This window comes from Fulvia fulva, chromosome 13 (assembly GCF_020509005.1).
Source record: "Fulvia fulva chromosome 13, complete sequence".
In the NCBI taxonomy this organism is placed as follows: domain Eukaryota; kingdom Fungi; phylum Ascomycota; class Dothideomycetes; order Mycosphaerellales; family Mycosphaerellaceae; genus Fulvia; species Fulvia fulva.
Window position 1 is genome coordinate 266,856 of NC_063024.1, and position 13,099 is coordinate 279,954.

Here is a 13,099-nt window from a genome sequence, read left to right on the forward strand (position 1 = left end):
CCAACTGGTAAGAACCAGGACATCGTCTCCACTATCTCCCGCCTCACCATATGATCATCGTGGGCGGGCGGGCGAAGGAAGGCGGCAGACGGCTCGCTGCTCAGCCCAAGGTGACTGTTCTGTGCCTTTGGACTTTTTGGACTCTTCCTTTTCCCTGCGCCTTCGTTCTTAAAGGATGGCCTAAGTTATTTTCACGAGCAGTCGACTGTCCTCCTGAACATCACCTTTTGCTTCTCGCGGACCATTTGATGCCAGCCCCTCCAATGAGAAGAAGGTATAACATCTCTCATTTTACACCCTTACCCTCGACGATTGTCTTGGGCTGAATGGCTCAACCGTAGCGCACTACGTCGCCGCTGAGATGCAACTACGTCCTCACGATACGATTGTCGTTAGGGCTGCCTGTAGTGGACGCGGCTTGCCCTTCAGCCCAAGGAGATCATTTGCTTCTTTTTGCTTCTTCTTCACCTTTGCTTCCTTCGAAATCATTCTTGTTCAAATGACACAGTCATCAGACAGCTGCACGCTTTGGGTTGGTACCATCTGTCCGCGGCGGACACTGAGGACTTGTGCTGATGGAACCTGCTTTGCACAGCACACCCGTTCGAGGGAAACTGTTATAACTTCATGTATGAAGACTCATCGTTTCACCTGTGGACAGGAAGCAGACACTGTCGTGTGGGACAGTCGCATTGCAGGTCAACTAGTCTGAATTCAGCCCAGTCGAACATGGCGAGGGATTGCTGGACGTGGTGATGGGAATGTGAAGAAAGAGGCTCCTCGCATGCACTAAGAATCAGATGATGCGGACATATATTCACCATACCATACTGTCTGGGTCCGTGCTCGAGTCTCTGCAGGCCGAGACCAGCTGGGGGCTGTGGCAATTTAGGCTGCGTCATTTCCAAGGCCGCGCGGAGCAAGGGACAACGAGAATTGGCCAATATTGTAAGCTGAGACAGCTCTCCGGCTACGACTGTTGGGGCCACCTGTGCTTACATGTATGTTGTAAAGAGACTCCACGACTCAGATGCATTAGTGTCTGTGTAACTTCACGTGAATATGCCATCCGCGGGCATGACACAGCGTTTCGTAGACGGACGGCCCAGGGTCCAGCTCGAAGTCAAACAAACCCCGAAATCGATGCCACCAGAACATTGCGAGGCCACGGAACATGATGCCCCATCATCTTCCTTCATAACAGTATGCGGGCAATATCTCATCGCCGTTCTGCTAGTCTCGTCTTTCCTCACGACTGCAATTAGGTATTGCACTCCTTTGGCCAAGTCTCAGATACTATTCGGCTGACCTTATCTTTTAGTCTCCACGTTCAACAGCTGCTCGGCCTCCCGCTCTACTGGTTAAATCGTCGATGGTATCATGCATGGCAGGCAGTGATCAAAGAATCGACCGCCCTCCTCTTGCTAGCCTTGAATCAGTTGCGCGCGCCTACTACAGCCCGAATAAGCGGCGACGCCAGCGTCAAAAGATCAAATAAGCGGTGGCGACACACCGTTCTGTGTATTTCCGGATCGGATGATCCTGATTGCCAACCATCAGGTCTGTCGATTGTCACTCTCCCATCACTAGCCTGCGCTAACATCCCCAGCTCTATACGGACTGGCTCTTCTTCTGGTGGACCGCCTACACCGCCGGGAAGCATGGCCACCTATACATCATCCTGAAAGACTCGCTCGGCAAAATTCCTATCATTGGTACGGGGACGAAGATCTTTTCGTGGATTTTCCTGTCCCGTCGTTGGGAGGCAGACGAGCGGCGATTTACTGAGGGAATCGGCCAACTTTCTGACACAAGCGTTCGGGCAAAGATGTGGCTTCTCATCTTTCCCGAGGGGACCAACATGTCCATAACAGCCCGTGGTGTAAGTCGAAAGTGGGCGAACAAGGTCGGAGTTGCCGATTTCGAACATGTCCTTATTCCGAGGTCTCGCGGCTTGCAATTCTGTCTGCAAGGGCTGGCAGGTACGATTGACTGGGTGTATGACTGTGCGATTGCATATGAAGATATTCCGTAAGTGCGAACCTCCCGTCTTGCAACACACTCCTAACGATCAGCAGGAATGGACAGTACGGCTAGGAAATCCACAGCTTGAAAGCTCTGTATGTCGAGGGCCGAGCAGCACCGCCAGCTCACATGCACTGGCGGCGATACGCCGTCAGGGACATCCCTTTCCACGATGCAGAAGCTTTCGACAAGTGGCTGAACCAGCGATGGGCCGAGAAAGATCGGCTTCTAGAACACTTTCAGCAGCATGGACGCTTTGCTGACGATGTTGATGACACTCCGCCAACTGAGATCAAGATTCGACATCCACTGGAGGCTGCACAAATCCTCGGTGGTGCTGCTGCCGTGTTCACCAGTTGGTCGGTCTTCAAGCTGCTTTATCGTAGTGCAGTAGCTCTTAGGGCGTCCACATGAGGTTGCGCAGCAGCCTCGGGCTTGCTAGAAGCTTTGTACAGTATAGAGAACAATTCTTGAATACGCTCAAGACTACACTGTAGCACTTGAGTCTCATCTTGAAGTTGATCGCGCAGCACAACGTTTTGCTCCAACTTGCACTTGGCCGAAGCGCCTTCCAGATAGGCATCGAGTTGTCGGCATAAATGTGCCAGGCCTTGGGATGTACCTTCAGGCGATGTATTGCCATCCTGGGGTGCTGATCCTGAGGAGGTAGCACTTGACGTTTGCTCGATAGCAAGCTGGGGAAACCGATTGTCCTCACCCGACTGATTTTCGACAACGATAGCACCGGCCCTGCTCTCATCGCCAGCCGTGGACTCACTCACGGTATCATCAGCATAGTTGCCCAGCGCCTCCTCCAGCATCGAGATCTGCTTGATCCAAGCACTGGAGGTGGCTTCTCGCGCCGCTTCGAGAGCTTGTACCTCCCCAGACAAAAAGTCTCTCTCTCTGCGCAAGTTATAGTCGTTAGTCGGGGTGTGCTGCCTTCGGGGCTGTACGTGCCGTCGTAGCCATCGTCCACGTTCGATCTCTGCAGGACTTGGCTGAGCCCTCCACAGACCTGCCCGCTTTCCGACTTGCACTTTTGGAATGATAATGCCATTTCGCGTAGTCGACGCGACGCTTATGCGCTTGCACATTCCCCTTCGTGATAGTTCTGCGATGTCCATCGTACCACTCGCGCGCATACGGCTCAGCTCTAGCGACTGCTATCTTCTCTGCAGTCAAGTTGAAGCGTCGGCAGCATGCATTTGGAAGAATGTGACCGCGGCTCCTGAACTTCCGACTGACAACTATGGAGATTTCTGGCCACATAGAGCCTGAGTCCAATGCGGTACGAAGGTCGTAGATCATGAGGTTCACGGGATCCTCGGCATTGTCTGCTCTGAAGCTACGATGGGATGTTCTGTCTTGCGCAGCCGGGTGCACTAGAGGAAGAGTGCGCGTGTGATGTTGTATGCCATGGTCTTCCATTGTCTGGTCTGGCAGCTTTGGCTTCCGCACCCTCCCTGTTCTGCAAAGTCATGGGCTATCCGGAGTATGACTTCTGGCGCGCCGCTCACGAATTCATTGATAATGAGAGACAGCTGATCCAGTAGGCCGAGTCGCACGTGTTGATAAAGTGTGGTGTTGACTGTTGTCAGGACATACCACCAGATCATGAGCGCGATGCGGATACTGCACCATGACCTTGTGCAAATACCAAGAGCAGGACGACAAGTTCAAGGCCCGCCAACCATCTTCAGTCAAGTGGCAGATCATTCACCCTGCGATGGGCCCGGTGTACATGGACACTGACCCGCTCGAAGAGAACTATATCAGTAACGCAAGGGATGCGCGGATGGCCTGTGCTGCGCTTCAGGAAATGCTGTATTCCTGGCAGCAAGGGTATCTAGAAGATTAGATGAGCGAGGTTTGAGCCAAGCAGTGGGTACATACCGTATCGTATGATCTCTGCTTGATAATGAGTGCGGCGCGGAAGCTGTGCATGGAGATTGTAGCCCGCTGGTCGATGGTCGCTGAAGCCAACGGCATTTGGCTGGCTTGTACTGCGCACAAGGAGCGCTGCTGCTGGTGACAACAGTGTATAAGGTGAGTATCTGAGCCTTTATGCGCCCGACGTGTATCATGACCTTCCTTCAGACTTGGTACACCTTATCCGGCAACGAATTCAAAATTCGCTGCACTCTTCGCAAGCTGTAGTGCAGTCCTTGAACCTCATCATCGAAGTGATCGCGTAATGCATCATACTTTTCGTGGTCGCAAATCGTCTTTGCTGCCTCGAGATGAGTGCTGAGGCTTTCGTATAGGTTGGCAAGGTCAGTCCATAGTGCATCAGGAGTCGTGGTATGCAAACCTGGTAGAAGCGTGAGTGGAGTTATGGTTTCGCGACTGTCGACGACACTGTTTGCACGATCCGTCGTTGCGGCCTTCGCGCTCGAAGGGTCGTTGATCAGGCTGGCCGTGTCGTCGCGTGAGCTAGAGGTACTGTCGTGATCTTCTTCAGTCGTGCCGTGCTCCGCTTCGTTGTCCTTCGTGAATGAATTGTGGGCTTCTACATGTTCAATGGATGTACTGAGTGATCGAGCACTACCTCCCTTCTCTCCCGTGCCAGGGCGGCCAACCCTTTCCCTCAGCGACTGAATCGCACCACCCTGTGGAGGTCCCCTAGCAGGTCCAATATACCACTCACGCAGACAAGGCTCCGATCGACGTGTCGTAATCCGTTGTGCCGTGTTCGTGAAGCGTTGGTAACAGAGCGCAGCAGAGAGTGCTTGGCCCTTGAGGCCACTGCCTTTGTGCTCCCTATTAACGATATCCGCAATCTGCGGCCAGCCAGAGGTCTCGTCCAAGGCAACGCGCAGCTCATAGATTTTGATATTGACAGGGTCACCAGGATTATGCGGATCTGAGCGACCCAGCCGCCGGTTTAGTCGATGCTTTTTCAGAGCCAGAGACGGGTCTGTGCTGGTGTGCTCGGCAGTGTCCAGCTCTACGAGTCGGTCCAGCTCCTCCGTATTGCCAGAGCGCTTTCTCTTGCCTGTGTTGTGAGCGACATGGCTCTTCTTCCCTCGAGGGGTAATGTACCACTCCTTCTCATAAGGCTCCGATCGTGCACGTGCTATCTGCTCAGCAGTGTATGTGAATCGATTGTAACACGCGAGGGCATCAAGTGTATTGCCATCTCGGCCGCTGTCCTTGTGTCTACGGTTGGCATTGCCGGCAATCTGGTCCCGGCCAGAAGACTTGCCCATCGCGGTTCGCAGCTCATAGATCATGAGGTTGACCGGGCCTGATGGATCTCTTGAATACGAGCGGCATCTGTCTCGCTGCCTCTTACTAGCCATTGAGATAGCCTTTGAGATGTTGGTCGCGTCGTCATTTGTGGCGTCTTGAACAGTCTCAACAGCACTGGACACCTCATAAGCCACCGAGTTGCTCTCGTTGTCGGGCATCGTGTTCGGGTCTCGTTCGTCGCCGTTCGCGAGAGCAGTAGATTGATTGAACGGCGGCTGGATTGTGAGGTCGCCAAGACGTCGCCCTTGGGCCAGTGGTATGCCAGTGTGGTCAGTGACACGTCTCTCCTCACCTGCCGTATCATCAATCCCGCTGCTGTTTGTGCATGTTGATGATTCGGTCACTGACTGCTGCACCAGCGGTCGCTTTGGCACCTACCCAACATAGATCCGCCCGGCCGGGGCCAAAGACATGGTGAGAATATTGCCTTGGGATGTGCGGTCGCTACATGAAGGAGACATTCGCGGCCACGTTCATGAAGCAAGGTCGGACCGGGAAGTGGGATGTCCAAAGCTGAAAGTCAATGCCATTTGGACTTCAAGGGCTTCGGATCACGGCACAGGCTGCGAACGACAACACATCCAGCGTCGTGCTGCAGCAGCAGACTAACATCCTCTTCCAAAGTATCCTAGCAAGACTCAGCATCTCACCAGCAGATACGCCGACGTCGTTGGCAGCGGCCGCTAGATCCAAATGTCACTCAGCTACAGCAACACCGTTGTAGATACAGTCATCGAAAGTACCGCAGCAACAATGAACATCATCGACAGTCTCATCCACCATCAACACCATCAACACAGACCAGCAGAGGGAGTGAAGCAATGAGCAAGAATCATTACCAAGGGTATCGTGCACAACCAAATCTAAACATTAAGAGCACCGCGAACAAAACGTCCACGACTACCCATCCATCCGAAGAAACGAAAAGGCAGTATCCCGAAATCACCAAAAACAAAGTACCGTACAAATATCGCCGAAACAACTCAAGTGCCTTCGCCATCTATACCGTGCTCGCGTTCATGGATCTTGATTTTATCCCATCTTGTATCTAGCGTTGGTAATTGGTAACCACAAGGTACCTTACCAGCCCGCCATCGCTGTCGGATTAAACTATACATACAAGAAGCGTTCTTGTCTCTACTGGTATTTCCTGCTTGTTGATCGTCCTGTATCTACAAGAGCAGTCCCATATCTAAATTCGATGCAAAATATGCTCATGTATCTACAAGAAGAAAGCAGCGAAGAGACCAGCGACACCAGCAGCGGCGCCACCGGCGAGCTGGGTAGCGGCACCGGTGTAGGCTGGTGGGGCGGTACCGCTGGCAGAGACGCCAGTGCCGGTTGGGCCGGCTGGGGTGGTGCCGTTGCCGGTTGGGTATGGTGCTGGGACGGTGGCGGTCTGGATGCCGGAGCTGGACGATGGAGCACCGTAGACTGGAGCAGTTAGGGCCGAGCTGGAGGCGGTGCTCTGCTCTGGGGAGTTCTCGACTGGCTTGGTGGAGGATGGGGCGCCGTAGACTGGTGCGGTGGGGGCGGTGGTCTCGGCGGTGGTCTCTGGGTGCTGCTTGGTCTTGGACTCGGAGGCCGATGAGGTGGACTCCTCGCACTTGGGGCAGACGGTGAGGGTGGTGGCGGCGGTGACGGTGTAGGTCTTGCCCTCGTGGGTGAACTGGGTTGGCTCCGGGCAGTAGGTAACGTAGGAGCTGACGACGTCGGTGACGGTCTTGTCACCACCGTAGCCTGGAGCAGTTGGTGCGGAGGTGGTCGACTCTGGCGAGGCTGGGGCAGTTGTCGATGGGGCAGCGGTAGATGAGGTGGTCTCGCCGCCGTAGACTGATTTTCGTTAGAATCGTGGTCAAACGATCGTAATTGATTATTATGGCTCACCTGGGGCAGTTGGGGCAGCAGAGGTAGAGGAAGAGCTGGAGACAGCCTCCTCACCACCGTAGGCTGGTGGAGGGGCACCGTAGGCCTCGAGGGAAGCGAAAGCAGAGCCGGCAAAGGCGGCGACGGTGAATTGGTACTTCATTATGATCGTAAGTCCTGGTTGTGCTGAGTGAGCGACTGTAGTTGGATATGCTGCTTGCGCGAGACGTGAAGTTTAAAGAGAGGCTTGGGGTAGGGAAGGAAAGAAAGCAGCAGGGTAAAGTGTTTATACCTACAAACGCCGACATCGTCTGTGCCGTACTGGGGGTTAGTCAAACACGGCCAGTGACGTTCATGGACGAGCTCCGCGTCTCGCACAGCGTGGGATGCCTCCAAGCAGGACAAGCAGTGAGGCGCCGTCGCGTGGCGGTGTGTTGAGTCGTCGCGTGTGTGCGACCTGGACCTGCTGCTTGCGTATCAAGTGTGAAAGGGATCATTTCGGGTGTGCAGAAGTAGTCTGGCGGCGATTTAGGCCGGGGTGTTGTTCAGACCACGGGAAGGGTTGCCCATGCTGACGACGCTTGGCCGGGTGTGCTCCGCCAGTCACATCGCTTGCGTACCTGGCAGATCGGGCCCACCACGTGTTTCGATAGGTGATGGATGTGATGGCGCCGGTAGGCTGTCGATGTTGCTGTAGCCGCTGCAGGTACGACGACGGAAATGCAGAGCCGCAGGTGTGGAAGGCGTCGGAGGTTGTCTGGCCGCCATAATTCTTGCACGACGCCGCCGCGCAGCATGTACAGACCTGAGTCGCCACCATATTCCAGCGTTCCTGTAGTCTGACAACACTGACTTGACAGCACCTACGACATGTGTCTAGCGAGGCCAGAAGTCGCTCTATAAGAGTTCCCGTTGCAGCCCGAGTGGCTGCAGTGTCGCTTAGACCTCGTTACGGGCTTTGGCCGACTTAGCGAGCCTTTGCAGTCGACAACAGCGACATCCGATGCATGTCGCTGTTCTTAGATTCGACTTTGACAACAGGCCGACCCACTTGTGTCGTCGCGAAGTGTTGTCGAACTGCAGGAACGCTGGATTGGGAAGACCAGGATGCTGTCCACTACTCTTGAAGCGACATTTGATCTTCATTCAGGATGGGGCAAAGACCCGCTGAAAGTGGTGGCAGCGATAGGTTGAGAATATCAGCCGGAAATCAGGAGCGACATCCGCTGTTGAGAGGACCGACCAGTCATGCTGTCTCACACCGTGCAGGCCCTAAGGATTGTTCAAAGATTGCGCAAGACAAGATGTCGAAGGTCAAGTCAAGCTTCTGCGAACAACGTCTAGATTGCATAAAAGTGAAATCTCCGAAGGCGGACGCCTGCTATTCTTGGCTGCTGTTTCGTCGACATTGCCCTGACTCCACCATACGCCGTTCACGATATCTCGTCAGCAGAGACACGAGGCTTTCCGGGCACGACATCTCGTAGGAGGTTGACATCAGATGCCGCGTGTCGGCGACATTGTCCGGTGCAAGGACACTGGGGACGACAACGAGGTTCAGCAGTTCCTTTGAAGATCTGAAGCTAGCAAGGCGTATGATACGAGGTCCGAACCGCGATCGTAATCACTGATCCTCGAATTGGCCACAACGGCCTTACAGTATCCGGAGAAGCTCGACTTCGGATCTCCGAATCGGTACAAAGCACTTGGGAGCCTCGTGCGTGATGTCTGACGCAACGAAACGGCCTCGACGGACGTGTTCGGACCACTCAGACCTTGAGATTCGGGTTCGAGGTCAGAGCTGTCAACATCTCTTCTCGCGCCAGCCGACAAAGGCAGTCCCGAAGCTGGCTTGCCATCTGCCAGAGACATCGTCGTGTTGTGCCAGCTGGACTACTTCACATCCCAACGCTTTGCTGGTGTGCATCTTCCACGAACGCTTAGTGAGGCACTGAAGGTATCTGCCATCCCTTCGCCACGGCAGCCGGCTTCTGACCATTCACCCTCTGCCCTTCCTGCTTCCCTCGTTTTGTTGAGCATTGAGGCAGCTTGGCCTTGCGCTTGAGGCAACACGGCCAGCAGCGGGAAGCGAATTGTGCCAGCAAAGATGGTTGTGCACCTGTGACTTCGGGCCGAGGCATGCCGACTTTTATTGACGTGTTGAGCTGGCACAGTAGAGAACCTGAAGACATGGTGTCTTGTATGGTGAAGAAGACGACCTCAGCCGATCTACTATTGTCAACATTCGCTTGCTTACTGTATCACGCAGGGCAAATGAGGCCGACAGACTTCACCAGGATGACCCCAAACCGTTTTGAAGTTTCCAGCAGGCTGCACCTACTGTACATGTGACAAGTCACTCTTGTCCATCCTCTAGACCAACATCTCAAAATCGCCTATAATACAAATCTGCAGGCAGACCTTCCCAAAGTTCTGGGCAATCATGAATTTGACGCCGCTTCTTCACTCTCAGAGTTGTGGTAGAACATGGTCGCCAACAACGTTCCACCAACGCTCGTCGCCAGCACAAAGACCGCGCACAAACAAATCCAACAACATAGCACCAAAGACGAATCCTCCCAGCAAGACTCCTATCAACACCCCTCCCCCCTTTCACCAATCCACAACCTCAACCTTCACATACAAATTCCCCCCACTCCCAAACACCACCAACACCCCAACCCCCCTCCTCCCCAACACCTCCCGATGCTGAGCTAGCAAATACCCAACCCCCGCCAAATTATCCGTCCCCAAAACCCCCATAAACGGCCTATCCCCCCTCCCCACAACCGCCCCAGGCCTCTTCAACTCCACCGCCTCCTCAAAAGACGGCAACCCCTTCCCCTTATACCCCGCCTCCTTGATCGCCTTCTTGATCACATCGATACTCTCGGTATTCGTAATAGGCCCGATGAAGATGTGCTTAAGCGGCGCTTCGGCGGGGGTGAGTGAGAGGTCGGCAAGGGTGTGCATCCAGGTAAGGAAGGCGATGTCGGACCATTGGGTTATGGCGGGGATGTCGGAGGGGGTGAGGTGGGAGTGCGTGGAGGTTTGGTAGGAGGGGCTGTGGCGTTCGTAGGCGATTAGGAGGGCGTTGGAGGGGCTGTAGAGGCCTTTGTAGCGGGCGTCGGTGGTCTGGGGGGGGGGGGGGAATGTCAGTTTTGGCTAAGGGTCTGGGGGTAGGTGTTAGGTTATGGTACCTTGTGCAACATCACAACATTCCTCGAGTTCTCCGTAGTGAGCTTGGCGCCGTTGAGGGCGGCGGTGTAGTCTTTCGTAACATCGTCCATCTCTGCCTGGCTCTCAACAAGATCATATCTCCACCCACTATTCTTCGCCACCGGCTGCTCCCCTCCTTGCTTGTCCTCAGCGCTCTCAGCCTTCTCCACCAAAACATCCCACTCCAAAAACTCACCCTGACGCTGCTCCATCGACGCAGAAATCGAGTCTGCCCACCGCTTCTCTCCTTTCTTCTTGGCTTTCGAGTAAGCGCGGTCTAGGATGTCGAGGGGTCCGCGTCCAACCAGAAGGTGGCCGTTAGTGGTATTGGCAGTCCAGCCGATGCGTGTATCGAGGCCAGAGAAGTTCGAGAAGACTGGTGATGCTCTGACGAGGATGCATGGGGGCTGGAGGCTGGTTGTTATGATTATGCAAGCCATGTAGAGTATGGGAGAGGACTTCATGCTGTGCTTGGTTGTGCTCGGCGGCGGTAATGTGCCTGTCGAGTTTTGTTGGTGGTGTGCTTTCGGTAGACTGGTTGAAGGTGTGTATTCACCGCAGTCTAGCTGAGGAGTCCTGCAGACTTTAAGAGCCGCGATCGCAACGCAGGTCGAGCCATGGTCATTCACTGTTTGCTTGTCGTGCCATGGCTGATGACCCCTTCGTACAGCTCAAGCCAGCATGTGACACTGCAAGCCACGAGGTGGTTGGCGTCAGCCACCTTGTGACTTGTGATCTCGTCGTGTATCATTCTCGCCATTAGAAGGACGACGCTGGCGAACAGTCTGAATACCACTCGGTCGGCAGAGCCGGGTCTTCGCAAGAGTGTGCAGACCATCGACTGCGCGTAAGCAACCAGATGTGCTGAGTATGGCATCTGTGTACTGTGACTTTGTTGGCGTGCCACTCGAGCCACGATGCGGTCGATATCGCTGTGTCGAGCGAAGACACTGACTGTGCTGTCGACAGTTAAGGCTGCCAAAGGAGTAGTAAAACAAGGAAAGCTGCAATATGAAGGGCTTGTCACCGGTCTGCCGAAGCGAACGCACCAGTTCTCTGGATCATACCTATGTCTCTAAAGCAATCAACGAACCCGAACCAATGCGCGAAGACGGCGACTGCGTTTGAACCGATACTGTACTTTCCAATGCAGGCTAATGGTACTCAAGCAGCCAAGTTCCACCACCCCGTTCCCAGTCATGCTGCTCGAATCTCAAATCTGCACCAATGTTGGGAAGAGTCGATGGTCCATCCTGTTCGTCCACAACCACTTTCCCGAGATTGTACTCTTCCACTTTGTCAGTGAGAACATCAATGCTCGACTCCTCTGGACTCGCAGCTCTCTGAGACAACACATCGACCGTCCTGCGCATGAGCTTTGTCTGAGCGGGATGATGCTGAACCAATCCCAACCACTCGCCGTACGGGTCGCGACACATCTCGATTAGCAAAGCGTCATTGATGAACTGGAGCAGAATCTTATAGCCGGCGGAATTAGGGTATTCCTGCATGCGTCTCAGATGGAAGTATGCCAGGGCAATGTCGTTTTCGTTGAATGCTTGATCGCCTCGAGAGCGGCAGCTCACCACGAGCCGACACAGTCTTTTCATGACCAGATTCTGAGGCACTATGACGTAGAATTCCTGGAATATCAGCCAGGCGCTCAGCCAAAGTCCGAATTCAGTCGGGTCCTTGTAATAATCGTCATCTGAGCTATCGCTTCCTGATTCACCGTCCTCTGCTTCACCAGCCTCTGACTTATCGACCTCTGTGCTGTCGCCTTTTGTGTCTTTCACGGCTCCACGTTCGGCATCTGTGTTGTCGCCTTCGGCATTCTCCTGTTCTGTGTCGTCGTCTGATGACTGGGGCTTGGAGATACGATCAGGCAAGCGATCACGGATGAGCCAGTAGTAGAACGCTTCGACTGCTGTTACAGAGTGATTCTTGAAAACAAAGATATCGTCATCTTCCGGAAGGATGCCTGACTTGAAGGCAGGGCAGCGATGCTTCAGAAGTGCTCTTGGTACTGTGTAGCTCTTGAGGACAGGGCCTTTTCCAGGCCTCAAGATGATGACACCTTCCCTGTTGAAGAAGTTGTGATCCATGAGATCGGCGAAATCATTGCTGTCGCCAAGGTTATGGACATAGCTCGCAGCACTGGAGCCGGCAGTGGTTGCACTGATCTGGCTCGTGGGGTTGTCCATGTCTGATGTGCGTGACTGAGATTTTGATTGAGAAGGTATAGAATCAGAACTTTCGCCGTGCTTCATAGTCGCATATCTTTTCACTCACGACAGCAAACTCGTGTCGTCCTTGTCACCAAGAAAACAACAAAACGAGCATGAGCAAGCAATGCATAGCCTGAGAGATCATCTTCTCGTGGCTTCTGACATAACAATGGGGGAAGTGTATGGCCTGTTCTGTCATTGTCAACGATGAGATCTTCTTACGTGGTGCTCCAGTGAAGTAATGGTGATTGATGTTCGAATTCTGGTATGCTGGAAGGCAAAGCACTTCAGGTCGATGGTAAGAATCGCACAAGGGGGCACCTTGAGGCTTGAACCTTCAGCAGAAAACAAAGTATCGATACCGTCGAGGCAGATGTTGATGAATATGATGAAGTTGCGGCCTTGCACAAGACGTGAAGTTTTGATGTCGAGGAAGGCGCGGAGCTCGCTCCGGATGCGAGACAATCCAATGTTAACGATCAAATTGTGAGTCCATCATTCACTCT

The 13,099-nt window shown here is 53.9% G+C and overlaps 8 protein-coding genes across 8 annotated transcripts; 3 read left to right on the forward strand and 5 right to left on the reverse strand.

Annotated features, from left to right (window-relative positions):
* Positions 1-1,077: 1,077 nt before the first annotated feature.
* Positions 1,078-1,498, forward strand: CLAFUR5_14167 (uncharacterized protein; the record flags this gene model as incomplete). Its single annotated transcript, XM_047913315.1, has 2 exons — positions 1,078-1,203; positions 1,322-1,498. 2 exons carry the CDS (start codon positions 1,078-1,080, stop codon positions 1,496-1,498), a joined length of 303 nt encoding a protein of 100 aa, XP_047769744.1.
* A 330-nt stretch (positions 1,499-1,828) lies between these two features.
* On the forward strand, positions 1,829-2,439 carry CLAFUR5_14168 (2-acyl-1-lysophosphatidylinositol acyltransferase; the record flags this gene model as incomplete). The annotated part of the gene is made up of 2 exons (XM_047913316.1): positions 1,829-2,031; positions 2,109-2,439. The coding sequence occupies 2 exons, from the start codon at positions 1,829-1,831 to the stop codon at positions 2,437-2,439; spliced, it is 534 nt and encodes a 177-aa protein (XP_047769575.1).
* On the reverse strand, positions 2,403-3,085 carry CLAFUR5_14169 (uncharacterized protein; the record flags this gene model as incomplete). Its single annotated transcript, XM_047913317.1, has 2 exons — positions 2,403-2,975; positions 3,005-3,085. The coding sequence occupies 2 exons, from the start codon at positions 3,083-3,085 to the stop codon at positions 2,403-2,405; spliced, it is 654 nt and encodes a 217-aa protein (XP_047769576.1).
* A 582-nt stretch (positions 3,086-3,667) lies between these two features.
* CLAFUR5_14170 (uncharacterized protein) lies at positions 3,668-3,886 on the forward strand (the record flags this gene model as incomplete). The annotated part of the gene is made up of 1 exon (XM_047913318.1): positions 3,668-3,886. The coding sequence occupies one exon, from the start codon at positions 3,668-3,670 to the stop codon at positions 3,884-3,886; it is 219 nt and encodes a 72-aa protein (XP_047769270.1).
* Positions 3,887-4,121: 235 nt separating this feature from the next.
* On the reverse strand, positions 4,122-5,741 carry CLAFUR5_14171 (uncharacterized protein; the record flags this gene model as incomplete). The annotated part of the gene is made up of 2 exons (XM_047913319.1): positions 4,122-5,592; positions 5,659-5,741. The coding sequence occupies 2 exons, from the start codon at positions 5,739-5,741 to the stop codon at positions 4,122-4,124; spliced, it is 1,554 nt and encodes a 517-aa protein (XP_047769269.1).
* Positions 5,742-6,502: 761 nt separating this feature from the next.
* Positions 6,503-7,309, reverse strand: CLAFUR5_14172 (uncharacterized protein; the record flags this gene model as incomplete). The annotated part of the gene is made up of 2 exons (XM_047913320.1): positions 6,503-7,113; positions 7,168-7,309. 2 exons carry the CDS (start codon positions 7,307-7,309, stop codon positions 6,503-6,505), a joined length of 753 nt encoding a protein of 250 aa, XP_047769268.1.
* A 2,450-nt stretch (positions 7,310-9,759) lies between these two features.
* CLAFUR5_14173 (uncharacterized protein) lies at positions 9,760-10,829 on the reverse strand (the record flags this gene model as incomplete). Its single annotated transcript, XM_047913321.1, has 2 exons — positions 9,760-10,281; positions 10,347-10,829. 2 exons carry the CDS (start codon positions 10,827-10,829, stop codon positions 9,760-9,762), a joined length of 1,005 nt encoding a protein of 334 aa, XP_047769267.1.
* A 690-nt stretch (positions 10,830-11,519) lies between these two features.
* On the reverse strand, positions 11,520-12,569 carry CLAFUR5_14174 (uncharacterized protein; the record flags this gene model as incomplete). Its single annotated transcript, XM_047913322.1, has 1 exon — positions 11,520-12,569. One exon carries the CDS (start codon positions 12,567-12,569, stop codon positions 11,520-11,522), a length of 1,050 nt encoding a protein of 349 aa, XP_047769266.1.
* Positions 12,570-13,099: the final 530 nt, after the last annotated feature.